This window comes from Gouania willdenowi, chromosome 13 (genome assembly GCF_900634775.1).
Source record: "Gouania willdenowi chromosome 13, fGouWil2.1, whole genome shotgun sequence".
NCBI lineage: Eukaryota > Metazoa > Chordata > Actinopteri > Blenniiformes > Gobiesocidae > Gouania > Gouania willdenowi.
Window position 1 is genome coordinate 20,008,868 of NC_041056.1, and position 17,019 is coordinate 20,025,886.

The following is a 17,019-nucleotide window of genomic DNA, read 5'->3' on the forward strand; positions in this document are numbered from 1 at the left end:
TTTCTATTTTTTAATTTGGTTTTGAAACCAAATTAAATGTGTTTGCTAAACAAACTGTTGTTTGAACACTGAGCATGCGCACACATATCAGTGTGGAGAAAATGTAAGAAGCCATATGATTGGCTGAAAGCAAACACACCTGATTGGCTGATGAATCTGTCAATCAGTTTTATCAGCCAATGGTGACGTTCGTTGAGCCGCGACTTCAGGGCAGTGCATTGTGATAAACCCTGCAAGAGTTCATTCACTATGATACTGTTCTGATTCTATAGGTTATGCTGTTGCATTGGTGTTAAACACTATTTAGACAAACAGAAATATAACAACTTGTTAAGTTTTTAAGTTTCGGGCTCAGAATCTTGTTACATTATTATCTGACCAAGGGCTTTTATCACTTTTTTAAATTTACATTTCAGTTACACCTCAGCACTTTTGTTACATTTTGTTTTCTAACAATTCGGGCTTGTTATAATTTGAGTCATTTTTACTTATCAGGCTCTAACAAGCCATGCTGGATAACAGCTTGGTTTCTTATATAAAGATGATTATTATGTATAAACTATGATGAATGTGGTAAAAACCTTGTAAAGGAACTTAAGGGCTTCCAGCAGGAATCTGACTCCAGGGTTGTGAGTCATGAGGAGGTTGTTCTTCAGCAAAAAGATCAGGGCCTTCTTAAAGACCATGATGTGATTGTGTAGAATGGATTCTGGAACTGAAGTCCACCAGCTTTCTGCAAGACACAAATACAAATACCACCACATACACAACAACCTAACAATATACAACTATATATTGTTGGATGAGTATTCTGTTGAATTATTTGACACTGATGTATTCACAAATAAATAAAAATATGCAGAAGGATGTAAGTAATGTTCAATGTAGTGCTGGGCGGTATGACCAAAAAAGTATAGTTCAGTATTTTGTCTTTCACGGTATATGGCAGTTTGTTTGTTTTTATTCTAAGAATGACATTTTCAAATGATTTACAGGACAATTACTGCAATAAATTGGATTTAATGACATATTATACTGTCATAAGGAGTGAATATGCTCGAAAGTAGGGTTGGTTAATAAGCCTAATTTCCTAATTCAATTCATTTCTGAATATCGAAGTCTTGAATTACAATCTGATTTTCGATATCAGTTAGATTTTTGGTTAATTATGAATATTGATCTTGTATTTAACATCAGTTAGCTGCTGAATTATTTTGTCTTACACCTTGCATACTGTTTCGTGTAATTGAAATTTCCAAAATCGCCTGATTTGCATTACAATTAAAAAAATGTAATTAACTGATCTTTGGAAATTTAAGAATCAATTCATAACAAATCAATAATAAAATCTTGATTAATGGATTACTATTTCACTTGTCACTACCCATATTAGAAACACAATGATATCCACACAAAAGTTCATTCAAACATCTCAGACTTAAAGCGAGGACTTGGGCTAGCTGTGAATGAAATTCATAATTTCATATAATTACAAAAAACTTACTTAGCATCTCACACATCTTCTCATTCAAATCATCCATTAATATGGTGATGGGCAGAACCACATTGATCACATTGGATTCCTCCAGCAGGAGAGGACAGGAGAGCAGAATCAGGATGATCTCTGGAGTTTTTAACGAAGTCCGTGATGCAAACAACAACTCAATCAGCTCCTTTAAATTTACCTGCAAGAAAAAGACTACATACCATGAACATTACCACCATGCTTATGTGTTGATTTTATTTGTTGGATATAAATGATCTTAACTGATTGTTTGATCCATGGTATTTTAAACATTTTGTCAAATGTTTGGCAAACACAATGGAGATCCACAGTGAGGGCACCAGGTTCTGGAGGCCCACTAAGATTAAACACAGAGGTTAAAAACAGAATACAGACAAGTAGCATCACCATCTCAGACCAAAGTCTTCACAGCTGGATTCATATTTAAACATTATTAAATATTATTTACCTGGCTTTCGTGAAACTTGTAACCAGACTTGAACTGGTCAGAAACATTTCCTTTATCTCTCTAATGTACAAAAGCAAAGAAGATTAACAGAAATATAATGGCAGTTATGGGAAATTCCTTTAGTAAAGTGGCCACATTAAAGTGCATCAAAAATTACTTTGTTGCCTCCACGTCAGCAGGACTCGCTGAAAGCCATTTCTGTATTTTAGACTCATCGAGGCGCCCAGTTATCTGTCCATGAGCTGAGTTCTTTGGGGTAATAATAGAGAGCAGGTTAGAGTGTGACATATTAACATGATGTGGTTGTGTAAATGTGACGTGTTACCTGTGCAGGTGAAGAGAAGATGAAGTTTGCATTCCACCCGGCTGATATTTTCAAATCTATGATGTTGAACATTGATATGTTAGTACTACTGCCGCTAATTTAGACAATTTTAGAAACACTCCTTCATTCTAAATAATTCTGTTTTTGATTATTGTCATTATTTATTTACTTTCTGTCCATGCGTCCCTGTAACTTTAGGTTAAGGAATGTGAAGGAGGAAAGCCCCACAGTACCTGAACACATACCTGTGGGTGAGGCTGCTGCACCATCAGTGATCCATGGAAGTTTCACCAAAGCAGGACTCAGACTTCCCTGTGTTGAACCAACTCCAATTTGACCTTTAGATCCATTACCAAAAGCCCACAGCTGGCCATGGGTGCTCCAAATCAGAGTGTGATGCCTGAAAAACAATAATAATAATAATAATAATAATAATAATAATAGGGCGCACGTCCGCCTTACAACAAGAAGGTTCTGGGTTCAAGCCCTGGGGTGGACACCTGGGTCCTTTCTGTGTAGAGTTTGCATGTTCTCCCTGTGCTACATGGGTTTCCTCCGGGTACTCCGGCTTCCTCCCACAATCCAAAAACATGACATGTAAGGTTGATCTAAATTGCCCATAGGAGTGAATGAGAGTGAGTGGTTGTCTGTCTGTGTTGCCCTGCGAGGGACTGGCACCCTGTCCAGAGTGTACCCCCGCCCAGCGCCCAATGAGAGCCGGAGATTGGCACCGGCAGACCCCCGCGACCCTGTCAAACAGGAATAAGTCCCTAGTATCATCCTTTATTGGTTCCATTTAAATAAACGAATCACACAAATCTAACTATAATATAGACAATGAATAAACTGTATACTAGTTTGGATATTTCAAACTTTAATCATTTGTTTTGTTTGACCAAAATTATGTGATATAAAGGAAGCCAACTGATGGAGAGGGATTCCACTAAACAGAAGAGGATTCACATTTAACACATTTTACTGCATTAAGTGATTTATAATCTAATGATGCACTAAACAGAGGACAGGTTTTACCCCATTGTAAAACAAGGGGGGGGGAAAGTGTGATCTGTAAGTTATTTACAATAGCTTATCCTTCTCTCAAGGCGTTGTGTACTTTCCACAATAGATTTGTATATTCTTTATACTTTATAATACTTTACTGTGCCTTAAAGGAGCCTGACAGTGTTTGTCAGAAGTTCATAAAATCTTTCAATATTGCTCTCTTTAAATTGAGTTTGGAAAGACTCTAAAATAGAAATCCAAACTGTTACCACAGAAGTTTATTTTGGTTAATATTTTTAGAGTCCACCAATGGTAGTTTTTTTTTTTTTTGTATTGTCATTAGGGATGTAACAATTCACTGAACTCCCGATACGATTTGATTCACGGTACTGGGTTCACGATACGATTCTCTCACGATTTATTTTACAAAATGGGACTGCAGACAAATGATGATTGAAAAATATTCCTTTATTTTTTTGGGAAAAAAAACTAGAAAATACTGTTCTATTTTCCTTTTATTTTTCATTGTCAAAAGAATCCCTTGATGAACTATTCAAAACAATACAATTTAACTAAAAATAAATCTTGAATGAAATAAATAAAAGGATAATACAAATGAAGAAGAAGCCTATTCATGTAAATTCTGGTTCTATAGTAAACAATGCAAAACTGCATAATAGTTCTTTTTCTTTTTAAAAGTGCAACAGAAAATGTATTTTGTGCCTTAACAATTGAACTTAAAAAAAAACCAGTCTGTACTGTATTTTTGTCAGATATTTGTTTGGACCAGCAGAGGACGCTGGTATCCCAGTCGTCAGTTGGGATGCAGCTATTCTGTGCAGTGAAAAAGAGATGCTATGCTAGCAGATAGAGCTAACAGAAAAACGTGATTTTTACAGATATTCTTTCAGTGCTAAAGGGGTAAGGAATCATTTATGAACATGTTTAAGAGTAGATGGCGGCTAGAAAGAAAGTAGTAGCAGATTTCGCCCGCCGCCTCAGCATTTGGACAAGAGAGAATAAATATATTGTTTAAAAAAAATACTGCGACTAAATTTTCAGAAAATCGATGTGAACAGTGATACCTATGAATCGATTTTTAACTGCCTTACGATTAATCGTTACATCCCTAATTGTCATATTTTGATATATTTTGAACCATATCGACTTTTTATGTGTTATTTTACAGGTAAACATTATGCGGCGATAGTGTTCTAGGGTTAAGCTAACGCTGTTTTCATTGAACAAAATATGTATTACATGAACCTTGCATAACCTTTCCAATTTGTGCATATTTGGGAACAATATGTGATGAGGCTGTTCACCTGCCACAAGCTATTTGGGAAGCGAGACCATCCAAACCATCAACCAGTCTGGGTTTCACTTCATTAGCAGAGGAGTTGTGACCGAGCTGACCGTGGCTTCCTGAACCAAAGGTGAAAACTCTGCCATCCTGAAAATGAGAGCATCCCATACACGGTTTAATACAGAAAGAGAATCATTTACAGATTAAAGCCTGTGGAGTGGACCACTCCAAACGTGTACCTTACTTTAGTTAACACAGCGGTGTGAGCCTTGCCGCAGCTTATAAAGCAGACTTTTAGAGTTCTGAGGGCGGGTACTGCACACACGTTGAACCTGCCTGTTTAAGATAATCATGACTATTAGTTTACAAATATGTCTGACAATGACCTCCTGTGACAACATCATGTTACCTTTTTCGTCCACCCTGTTGAGCCCAAGCTGACCGTCTTTATTGGCTCCACAACAGTACACCAGGCCAGGTAGGGTGAGGAACAGTGAATGGGTGCCTCCAGCAGCAATGTGGCTCACTGCTACACCAGTCAGAGAACACACCAGCAAGGGAAAGTACTGCAGTGACACTTCTTTCCCCAGGCCAAGCTGACCGTGACTGTTCAGACCCCAGGAGAGGACGTCTCCTCCTGAAAGGTAGTGGTCAGCAAACAACATCAAGGCCACCTTAAGATGATGGCGAAATGAAAAATACAAATTGTACACCCTCTATTGACCAGTTTTAAGGCGATGTAAAGCCAGCTTTATTATACATACTGTAAATACCCTAATCCAGAGTTTTTCAACCTTGAGTCGCCTGAAATGTCCAGTAGCAATAAAATAGAAAAAAAACTGATTAAAATCATATCAATCACCAAAAAACAATACATAAAATCACAGAAAAAAATTTAAAAAGTGCTTAAATAATTATGTCTTTTTATTCAAAAGAAAACACCACACGCAATCTCAAACAATTGTTTACTACACTGTCGCTTTCTCAAATATAAATGTAGTTAAAATAAAATCTAGTATAAAACGATCTGAACTGGCACTTTGTACTTAGTGCACTGATACTGGACACTCTGTATTTGATCTAAAAAAAAATATTTTAGAGAAATAAGTCTCTGGGGTTGCCAGACATTTGTGATTAAAAAATGGGTTCACAACAAGAAAAACTTAGGGAACCACTGCCTTAATCCTATACGTGTTCCTTAAGTTTGATGCAGGACAAAAGTAAACCCAGTGGCATTTCACTGTAACACAAACATTAAAGATGTGACTGTAAATGCATTTCAATTTCCAATGTGATTAGATGCAAAACACTGTTGTAGTATTCTAGAATATAACATCATTTATGGAATGTTACATTTATTGTTTGCTGTCCTAGTTATAGTAATAGGTTGGTAAACATGTTTTGGGGTGTTTCTTAGGAAGAATATTCCTATTTGCTAGTGTTATTTGCTGTGTAATTTTCAGTCCAATGTACTAAATAGAGTGCATTAAATAAATAAAAACGGAAATGTAAAATCACACATGAAAAGTTTTTGTTTTGGTCACTGAAAGATAGACTTTTACGTAAAAAAAAAAAGATTCAAAGACTTATTTATAACGAATACGAGCTATTCTTCCTAAAGCAGTATTAACAGTTACTGTTGAATGATCTCAACTGGGTACCAGGAACAATAGACACATAGGCCTACAAGTAAACAAGTAATATAACAAATAATATAAAGCGATGAAAGAAGAAGAAACGATGGCAACATCAAAAAGTGTTTCATCAACATACAGAAAGTATCCCACAATGCCAAGCTGCAGGACAAACTTCTATTATATTTAATTGTTATTTCAGTGTTGTTAATGTGTGCCGACTGCTGCTGTCTTTTTGTCCATCTTTCACTTAAAACTTATAAGAAATGTAATGCATTAGTTTCTTACCCTTAGTCAGCACCAGGCAGTGGGATTCTCCACAGGCTACTTGCACTACTTGTAAGCTGCTCGGCACAGGCACCTGGCTATGAAACGATGGGATAAAAACTGGTTAAATTATTTAAAACAAAATTAGTTATAAAAAGTGTATGAATTACGTGATGTACAATGAGAGCTTACATCGCTCTGTAAATGTTTCCTGTCGTTTCAAAAGGCTGGAAGCCGAGCTGTCCATCCTCTCCAGCTCCCCAGGAGAACACGAGTCCTGATGCGGTCACAGCAAGACTATGGTCCTGACCACAAGCCAGACCCACCACGTTACTTAGACCCTCCACATATCCTTAGACAGAATGACAGGTAACAGAAATAAACATATACACAATGGGAAATGGAAAGCCCACCAAAGAACAAAAAATTGCATTATTTACGCCCTTTTTTTATGTCTTACTATAGTCTTAACTCCATTTTTCTGGCGTCTGAAATTTTTATTCCAGGTGCCACAGTGAGGTGGCAGTTGCTTAGTGACGCTAAAGCAAGGCACCCTTTTTATGCCTTACCTCCATTTTCAGACATTACCTCCATTTTTTGGCATTCAACATTTTTTTTCCCTTTTTCTGCCTTACTATAACATAACCTCCAATTTTTGGTGTTCAAATATTTTCCCCCCAGTTTTTATGCCTTACCTCTGTTTGTTGGCATGTGACATTGTTTTGCCCTTTTCATGCCTTGCTGTAGCATTACATCCATTTTTTTACCGTTTCAAATTTTTCTACCCTTTTTTCATGCCTTGCTATAGCCTTACCTCCGTTTTTCTGGCGTCTGAAATTTTTATTCCAGGTGCCACAGTGAGGACCCAGTTGTTTAGTGGGGCTACAGTAAAGCATAAAAAAGGACAAGTATCATCAGATAAGGCTATCATAAGGCCCCAAAACTCACGTAAACTGAAGTGAAAATGTAGTAAGGCAAAAAATTGGGTGTTTAAACTTTCTTGACCCTTTTTCATGCCTTACCTTCATTTTTTGGCATCCAACATTTTTTGCCCTTTTTTATGCCTAACATTACCTCAATTTTTTTGGCATCCAACATTTTTTCACTCTTTTTACGCCTTACTATAGCCTTATCTCAAATTTTGGCATCTGAAATTTTTCGCCCTTTTTATGCCTTACTATAGACGTACCTCCAATTTTTGGCATCCAACATTTTTTCGCTCTTTTTAATGCCTTACTATAAACATACTTCTATTTTTTACCATTTGAAAATTTTCCGCCCTTTTTTATTGCCTTACTATAGCCTTACCTCCAATTTTTGGCATCTGAAATTTTTTCGCACTTTTAATGCCTTACAATAGCCTTATCTAAAATTTTTGGCATTTGACAATTTCCGCACTTTTTTTTTGCCTTACAATTTTTCGCCCTTTATATGCCTTACTAGGGATGGAACTTTTCACTCAACTCCCAATATGATTGGATTCTCTCACGATTTATTTTACAAAATGGGACTGTAGACAAATGATGATTGAAAAATATTCCTTTATTTTTTTTGGGGAAAAAAACTAGAAAACTGTACTATTTTCCTCTTTATTTTTCATTGTCAAAAGAATCCCTTGATAAATTATTCAAAACAATGCAATTAAACTAAAAATAAATCTTGAATGAAATAAATAAAGGAATAACACAAATGAAGAAGAAGCCTATTAAATTAAATTCTGCTTCTATAATAAACAATGCAAAACTGCAAAATAGTTCTTTTTCTTTTTAAAAGTGCAACTGGATATGTATTTTGTGCCTTAACAATTGGAACAGTCATTGCCCTGTATTTACATCAGATATTTGTTTGGACCAGCAGAGGGCGCTGGTAACCCAGTGGTTGGTTGGCATGCAGATATTCTGCACAGTGAAGAAGAGATGGTATGCTAGCAGACAGAGCTAATAGAAAAATGTGACTTTTATAGATGTTCACGTAATATTACAGGTATTCTTTCGGTGCTAAAGGAAAAAGGAGTAGAAGGCGACCAGAAAGAAAGAAGTAGCAGATTCCGCCCGTCGCCTCAGCATTTGGACAAGAGAAGGATATATATATATATATATATATATATATATATATATATATATATATATATGTAGAGAGAGAGAGAGAGAGAGAGAGAGAGCCCTCTGCTGTTTAAAAAAAGTACTGCAATTAAATTTTCAGAAAATCGATATCAACCTTGATACCTATGAATCCATTTTTAACTGCCTTACAATTAATCGTTACATCCCTATGCCTTACTGTAGTCTTACCTAAAATTTTTGACATCTGAAATTTTTTCACCCTTTTTCATGCCTTGCTATAGCTTTACCTACAATTTTTGGCATCTGAAAGTTTTTCGCCCTTTTTTATGCCTTAAATTAGCCATACCTCCAATTTTTTGCAACAATATTTTTTCGCCCTTTTTAATGCCTTACTAAAACCTTACTTCTATATCTTACCGTTTGAAAATTTTCCGCCCTTTTTTTAGCCTCACTATAGCCTTACCTTAAATTTTTGGCATCTGAATATTTTTTTCACTTTTAATGCCTTACTATAACCTTATTTCAAATTTTTTTGCACTTTTTTATGCCATACTATAGCCTTACCTCAAATTTTTAGCATCTGAAATTTTTTCGCCCTTTTATTGCCTTACTATAGCCTTATTTCCAATTATAGGCATCTGAAATTTTTTCGCACTTTTTTTAGCCTCACTATAGACTTACCTTAAATTTTTGGCATCTGAATTTTTTTTTTACTTTTAATGCCTCACTATAACCTTATCTCAAATTTTTGGCATTTGAAAATTTTCAGCCCTTTTTTATTGCCTTACTATAGCATTACCTCCAATTTTTGGCATCAGAAATTTTTTCGCACTTTTATTGGCTCACTATAGCCTTACCTCCAATTTTTGGCATCCAAAATTATTTTGCACTTAATTATGCCATACTATAGCCATATCTCCAATTTTTGGCATCTGAAATTTTTTCTCACTTTTATCTAGCCTCACTATAGCCTTACCTCCAATTTTTGGCATTCAACATTTTTTTGCCCTTTTTTATGCCATTTCAAAAAATGAAGATAAGGCATGAAAAAGAATGAAAAAAATTAAAACACAATTTTTTTTTTATGTCTTACTCTGACCTCACTAATAAACTCTAACTCCACAGCGGTCTCCCATCCATGCATTAACCAGAACCAAACCTGCTTAGCTTCTGATCTCTGACAAGCTCTGACAATGATAGGCTAGAAAGACCTCATGTTTCTTTACCTCTGATTTCATGCCTTACTGCATTTTCACCTCAGTTTAAGGCCAATTTTTGGCAGCCAACAATTTTTTGCCCTTTTTTATGCCATATTATAGCCATATCTCCAATTTTTAGCATCGGAAAGTTTTTCCCCCTTTTATTGCCTCACTATAGCCTTACCTCCAATTTTTGGCACCAATATTTTTTCGCCCTTTTTTTAAAGCCTCACTATTACTTCTATATCTTACCGTTTGAAAATTTTCTGCCCTTTTTTATTGCCTTACAATGGCCTTACTTCCAATTTTTAGCATCGGAAAGTTTTTCGCCCTTTTATTGCCTCACTATAGCCTTACCTCCAATTTTTGGCATCCAACATTTTTTTGCCCTTTTTTTAGCCTCACTATAGCCTTACCTTAAATTTTTGGCATCCAACATTTTTTTCACGCCTTACTATAACCTTACTTCTATATTTTACCGTTTAAAAATTTTCCGCCCTTTTTTTTTAGCCATACCTCCAATTTTTAGCATCTGAAATTTTCAGACGCAAAAATTTGAGATGAGGCTCTAATAGGGTCCACAGTGGTCTCCCATCCATGCATTAACCAGAACCAAACCTGCTTAGCTTCTGATCTCTGACGAGCTCTGACAATGATAGGCTAGAAAGACCTCATGTTTCTTTATCTCTGATTTCATGCCTTACTGCATTTTCACCTCACTTTAAGGCCAATTTTTGGCATCCAACATTTTTTTGCCCTTTTTTATGCCATACTATAGCCATATCTCCAATTTTTAGCATCGGAAAGTTTTTCGCCCTTTTTTTAGCATCTGAAATATTTTCGCACTTTTTTTAGCCTCACTATAGCCTTATCTCCAATTTTTAGCATCTAAAATTTTTTTGCCCTTTTTTATGCCATACTATAGCCATATCTCCAATTTTTAGCATCGGAAAGTTTTTCGCCCTTTTATTGCCTCATTATAGCCTTACCTCCAATTTTTGGCATCCAACATTTTTTTGCCCTTTTTTTAGCATCTGAAATATTTTCGCACTTTTTTTAGCCTCACTATAGCCTTATCTCCAATTTTTAGCATCTAAAATTTTTTTGTACTTTTTTATGCCTTACGATAGCCATGTCTCCAATTTTTGGCATCAGAAATTTTTTTGCACTTTTTTTTAGCCAAACTATAGCCTTACCTCCAATTTTCGGAATCCAACATATTATTTGCCCTTTTTAATGCCATACTATAGCCAAATCTCCAATTTTTGGCATCTGAAATTTTTTCGCCCTTTTTGCATGCGTTACTATAACCTTACTTCTATTTTTTATCGTTTGAAAATTTTCCGCCCTTTTTTTGAGCCTCACAATAGCCTTACCTCCAATTTTTGGCATCCAACATTTTTTTGCCCTTTTTTTAGCATCTGAACTATTTTCGCACTTTTTTTAGCCTCACTATAGCCTTATCGCCAATTTTTAGCATCTAAAATTTTTTTGCACTTTTTTTAGCCTCACTATAGCCTTACTTCCAATTTTTGGCATCAGAAATTTTTTTGCACTTTTATTGGCTCACTATAGCCTTACCTCCAATTTTTGGCATCCAAAATTATTTTGCCCTTAATTATGCCATACTATAGCCATATCTCCAATTTTTGGCATCTGAAATTTTTTCTCACTTTTATCTAGCCTCACTATAGCCTTACCTCCAATTTTTGGCATTCAACATTTTTTTGCCCTTTTTTATGCCATTTCAAAAAATGAAGATAAGGTATGAAAAAGAATGAAAAAAATTAAAACACAATTTTTTTTTTTATGTCTTACTCTGACCTCACTAATAAACTCTAACTCCACAGTGGTCTCCCATCCATGCATTAACCAGAACCAAACCTGCTTAGCTTCTGATCTCTGACAAGCTCTGACAATGATAGGCTAGAAAGACCTCATGTTTCTTTACCTCTGATTTCATGCCTTACTGCATTTTCACCTCAGTTTAAGGCCAATTTTTGGCAGCCAACAATTTTTTGCCCTTTTTTATGCCATATTATAGCCATATCTCCAATTTTTAGCATCGGAAAGTTTTTCGCCCTTTTATTGCCTCACTATAGCCTTACCTCCAATTTTTGGCACCAATATTTTTTCGCCCTTTTTTTAAAGCCTCACTATTACTTCTATATCTTACGTTTGAAAATTTTCTGCCCTTTTTTATTGCCTTACAATGGCCTTACTTCCAATTTTTATCATCTGAAATTTTTTCGCACTTTTTTTAAGCCTCTATAGCCTTACCTCCAAATTTTGGCATCCAACATATTTTTGCCCTTTTTTATGCCATACTATAGCCATATCTCCAATTTTTGGCATCTGAATTTTTTTTGCACTTTTATTGCCTTACTATAGCCATGTCTCCAATTTTTAACATCTGAAATTTTTCTGCACTTTTTTATGCCTTACAATAGCCTTACTTCCAATTTTTTGGCATCAGAAATTTTTTTGCACTTTTTTTTAGCCTCACTATAGCCTTACCTCCAATTTTCGGAATCCAACATATTATTTGCCCTTTTTTATGCCATACTATAGCCATATCTCCAATTTTTGGCATCTGAAATTTTTTCGCCCTTTTTGCATGCGTTACTATAACCTTACTTCTATTTTTTATCGTTTGAAAATTTTCCGCCCTTTTTTTGAGCCTCACAATAGCCTTACCTCCAATTTTTGACATCAAACATTTTTTTGCCCTTTTTTTAGCATCTGAACTATTTTCGTACTTTTTTTTAGCCTCACTATAGCCTTATCTCCAATTTTTAACATCTAAAATTTTTTTGCACTTTTTTTAGCCTCACTATAGCCTTACTTCCAATTTTTGGCATCAGAAATTTTTTTGCACTTTTTTTTAGCCTCACTATAGCCTTACCTCCAATTTTTAGCACATGAAACTTTTTCGCCCTTTTATTGCCTCACTGTAGCCGTATCTTCAATTTTTGGCATCTGAAATTTTTTCACCCTTTTATTGCCTTACTATAGTCATATCTCCAATTTTTAACATCTGAAATTTTTTTGCACTTTTTTATGCCTTACAATAGCGTTAACTCCAATTTTTGGCATCAGAAATTTTTTTGCACTTTTTTAGCCTCACTATAGCCTTACCTCCAATTTTCGGCATCCAACATTTTTTTTGCCCTTTTTTATGCCTCACTATAGCCATATCTCCAATTTTTGGCACGTGAAATTTTTTTGCCCTTTCATTGCCTTACTATAGCCTTACCTCCAATTTTAAGCATCTGAAATTTTTTCGCCCTTTTATTGCCTTACCATAGCCTTAACTTCAATTTTTGGCATCAGAAATTTTTTTGCACTTTTTTTAGCCTCACTATAGCCTTACCTTAAATTTTTGGCATCCAACATTTTTTCACCCTTTTTTTATGCCTTACTATAACCTTACTTCTATATTTTACCGTTTGAAAATTTTCTGCCCTTTTTTCTAGCCTTACCTACAATTGATGCAAAAATGTGAGATGAGGCTCTAATAAGGCAGTAAAAGGGTCCACAGTGGTCTCCCATCCATGTATTAACCAGAACCAAACCTGCTTAGCTTCTGATCTCTGACAAGCTCTGACAATGATAGGCTGGTAAGACCTCATGTTTCTTTACCTCTGATTTCATGCCTTACTGCATTTTCACCTCAGTTTAAGTGAGTTTCAGGGCCTTATGATCGCCTTATCTCAGACAAAAAATTCTAAATGTTTTCAACTTTTATTCCTTACGATATGTAGCCTTATCTCAGAAAAAATAAATCCAAAATGCTTCTTTTTTTATGCCTTACCTCCAATTTTTGGCACCAATATTTTTTCGCTCTTTTTTAAAAGCCTAACTATTACTTCTATATCTTACCGTTTGAAAATGTTCTGCCCTTTTTTATTGCCTTACAATAGCCTTACTTCCAATTTTTATCATCTGAAATTTTTTCGCTCTTTTGATGCCTTACCTCCAATTTTTGGCATCCAACATTTTTTTGCCCTTTTTATGCCATACTATAGCCATATCTCCAATTTTTGGCATCCAACATTTTTTCACCGTTTTATTGCCTTACTATAGCCTTTTCTCCAATTTTTGGCATCCAACATTTTTTTGCCCTTTTTTTAGCCATATTATAGCCATATCTCCAATTTTTAGCATCGGAAAGTTTCTCGCCCTTTTATTGCCTCACTATAGCCTTACCTCCAATTTTTGGCATCCAACATTTTTTCACCTTTTTTTTAGCATCTGAAATATTTTCGCACTTTTTTTAGCCTCACTATAGCCTTACCTCCAATTTTTAGCATCTGAAATTTTTTCACCCTTTTATTGCCTTACTATAGCCATATCTCCAATTTTTAGCATCCAAAATTTTTTCACCCTTTTATTGCCGTACTATAGCCTCAACTCCAATTTTTGGCATTCAACATTTTTTTGCCCTTTTTTAGCCTCGGTATAGCCTTACCTTGAATTTTTGTCACCCAACATTTTTTCACCCTTTTTTATGCCTTAATATAACCTTACTTCTATTTTTTACCGTTTGAAAACTTTCCGCCCTTTTTTTTTAGCCTTACCTCCGATTTTTAGCAGCTGAAATTTTCAGATGCAAAAATGTGAGATGAGGCTCTAATGAGGCAGTAAAAGGGTCCACAGTGGTCAAGCTCTGACAATGATAGGATGGTAAAACCTCATGTTTCTTTACCTCTGATTTCATGCCTTACTGCATTTTCACCTCAGTTTAAGTGAGTTTCAGGGCCTTATGATCACCTTATCTCAGACAAAAAATTCTAAATGTTTTCAACTTTTATTCCTTACTATATGTAGCCCTTTTTTATGCCATACTATAGCCATATCTCCAATTTTTAGCATCTGAATTTTTTTGGCACTTTTTTTAGCCTCACTATAGCCTTACCTCCAATTTTTAGCGTCTGAAATTTTTTCGCCCTTTTATTGCCTTACTATAGCCTTACCTACAATTTTTGGCATCTGAAATTTTTCACCCTTTTATTGCCTTACTATAGGCATATCTCCAATTTTTAGCATCTCCAATTTTTGGCATCCAACATTTTTTTTGCCCTTTTTTATGCCATACTATAGCCATATCTCCAATTTTTGGCATCTGAAATTTTTTTGCACTTTTTTTAGCCTCACTATAGCCTTACCTTAAATTTTTGGCATCCAACATTTTTTTGCCCTTTTTTATGCCATACTATAGCCATATCTCCAATTTTTTGCATCGGAAAGTTTTTCACCCTTTTATTGCCTTACGATAACCTTACCTCCAACTTTTGGCATCCAACATTTTTTTGCCCTTTTTTTAGTATCTGAAATTTTTTCGCACTTTTTTTAGCCTCACTATAGCCTTACCTCCAATTTTTAGCATCTAAAATTTTTTTGCAGTTTTTTATGCCTTACAATAGCCATACCTCCAATTTTTGGCATCCAACATTTTTTGACCCTTTTTTTATACCTTACTTCTATTTTTTACCGTTTGAAAATTTTCCGCCCTTTTTTTTAGCCTCACTATAGCCTTTCCTCCAATTTTTAGCATCTGAAATTTTTTCGCTCTTTTGATGCCTTACCTCCAATTTTTGGCATGTGACATTTTTTCACCCTTTTTTATGCTTTACTATAGCTTTACTTCCATTTTTTGGCATCCATAATTTTTTCGCTCTTGTTTAAAGACATGGGTCAAAACTGACCCGCTATCTTAAGAGATGCTAACAGAAAGCTAATAAAAGAGGAAGGACACGTTTTATGGGCTTATTTATTTCAGGGTCAATAATCATGATTACTTGAATTTTGAACTTTAATATTTGGGAACGTAATTGTAAAAAAAAAAAAGTAAGTTTAATTGTAATTGGTAAAAAAAAAAAATGGTGGTCACCATAATCATAATTGAGTTCTAATTGTAACTGAAAATTTTAACTAACCCCAACCCTGTAGTAAGGCATAAAAATGGAATATATATATATATATGTATGTATATATATATGTATGTATGTATATATATGTATGTATATATATGTATGTATGTATATATATGTATGTATGTGTATATATATGTATGTGTATATATATGTATGTGTATATATATGTATGTGTATATATATATGTATGTATATATATGTGTATATATATGTGTATATATATGTATGTATATATATATGTATATATATGTGTATATATGTATATGTATATATGTGTGTGTGTGTGTGTGTGTGTGTGTGTGTGTGTGTGTGTAGTCTTCTTTTTTTTTGGGGGGGGGGGCGTATCTGAGGTAAGGCTATATATAATAAGATACAAAAATGAGGGGAAAATATACTTTTTTTACCTGATATAAGGCTATAGTAAGGCATAATTTTTTTTTTTCCCTAAGGTAAGGCTAAGGCATGAGAATGAAAAAGCAAACTGATTTTTTTTCTGAGATAAGACTATCATAAGGCCCTAAAACTACTTTAAATATGACGAGCTCATCAGCATGTATAATTTACTTGATTTTTTGCGCCATCTGCTGTCAATATTACGCACTGCATGTTTGTTTGTTGTCGTGCTTTTTTAATTTTATTTTTGTCCTCTGTACGTTTAAACTGACACTAAATTGCATCACGAGCTAATGTACAGTAAAATACACCTATTAGACTGTCCCATTTACCATTTCCGCAGCACACGCTGACTTTCGTTGCATCCGGACACAGTAAATGAAACCATCCTGTGTTTATGGGATGAAACGAAACTAAAACGCTGCTCTGCTAATAGTGCTGCGTGTGTTTTGATGTGAGGCGGGGTTTATGTGGAAACAAAACTCTTCACGGTCACTTAAATTAAAACACATACACTTTGAATGAAATTAAAAATAATGTAAACACTCTTTGATGAACCCAGGTTAATACACTATGTTTTTTACGTTACTATAACAACTCACCGAGCATTCGTCCACCTTTACTCCCTCGTCCCAGCTGTCCCTGTGAGTTGTATCCACAGGACAAAACTCTTCCAATCGCTGTGAGAAATAAAGTGTGTCGGTCCCCGCAGCAGACGTCTGTTATCACCTCAGGAACAGACCAGGACACCGGGCTGAGAGTGGTCTGTGGAGCCAGCTGTCCACTGGAGCTGTCCCCCCAACAGTACACCTCCATGTCTCAGCGTTAGAACTACTGTCCTCCCCCCCACCCTCACTGAGGCTTTTATAGCAATACATGATGCATTCAATACTTTTGGAAATGTAATATGAAAACACTGTA

At 35.1% G+C, this 17,019-nt stretch overlaps 1 protein-coding gene across 1 annotated transcript in view; it reads right to left on the reverse strand.

Annotated features, from left to right (window-relative positions):
* LOC114475017 (probable E3 ubiquitin-protein ligase HERC6) overlaps positions 1 to 16,932 on the reverse strand; it is a 29,385-nt gene extending 12,453 nt beyond the window's left edge. Inside the window, exons 1-13 of the mRNA XM_028465686.1 lie at positions 16,701 to 16,932; positions 6,700 to 6,859; positions 6,529 to 6,605; positions 5,016 to 5,243; positions 4,851 to 4,942; positions 4,626 to 4,753; positions 2,544 to 2,698; positions 2,299 to 2,354; positions 2,131 to 2,222; positions 1,974 to 2,033; positions 1,769 to 1,862; positions 1,505 to 1,685; positions 582 to 733 (exon numbers count right to left, since the gene is read on the reverse strand). Of these exons, the coding sequence (XP_028321487.1) occupies positions 582 to 733; positions 1,505 to 1,685; positions 1,769 to 1,862; positions 1,974 to 2,033; positions 2,131 to 2,222; positions 2,299 to 2,354; positions 2,544 to 2,698; positions 4,626 to 4,753; positions 4,851 to 4,942; positions 5,016 to 5,243; positions 6,529 to 6,605; positions 6,700 to 6,859; positions 16,701 to 16,914 (1,689 nt within the window). The 5' untranslated portion in view covers positions 16,915 to 16,932. The remainder of the gene's footprint in view (positions 1 to 581; positions 734 to 1,504; positions 1,686 to 1,768; positions 1,863 to 1,973; positions 2,034 to 2,130; positions 2,223 to 2,298; positions 2,355 to 2,543; positions 2,699 to 4,625; positions 4,754 to 4,850; positions 4,943 to 5,015; positions 5,244 to 6,528; positions 6,606 to 6,699; positions 6,860 to 16,700) is intronic.
* Between the last annotated feature and the right edge of the window lie 87 nt (positions 16,933 to 17,019).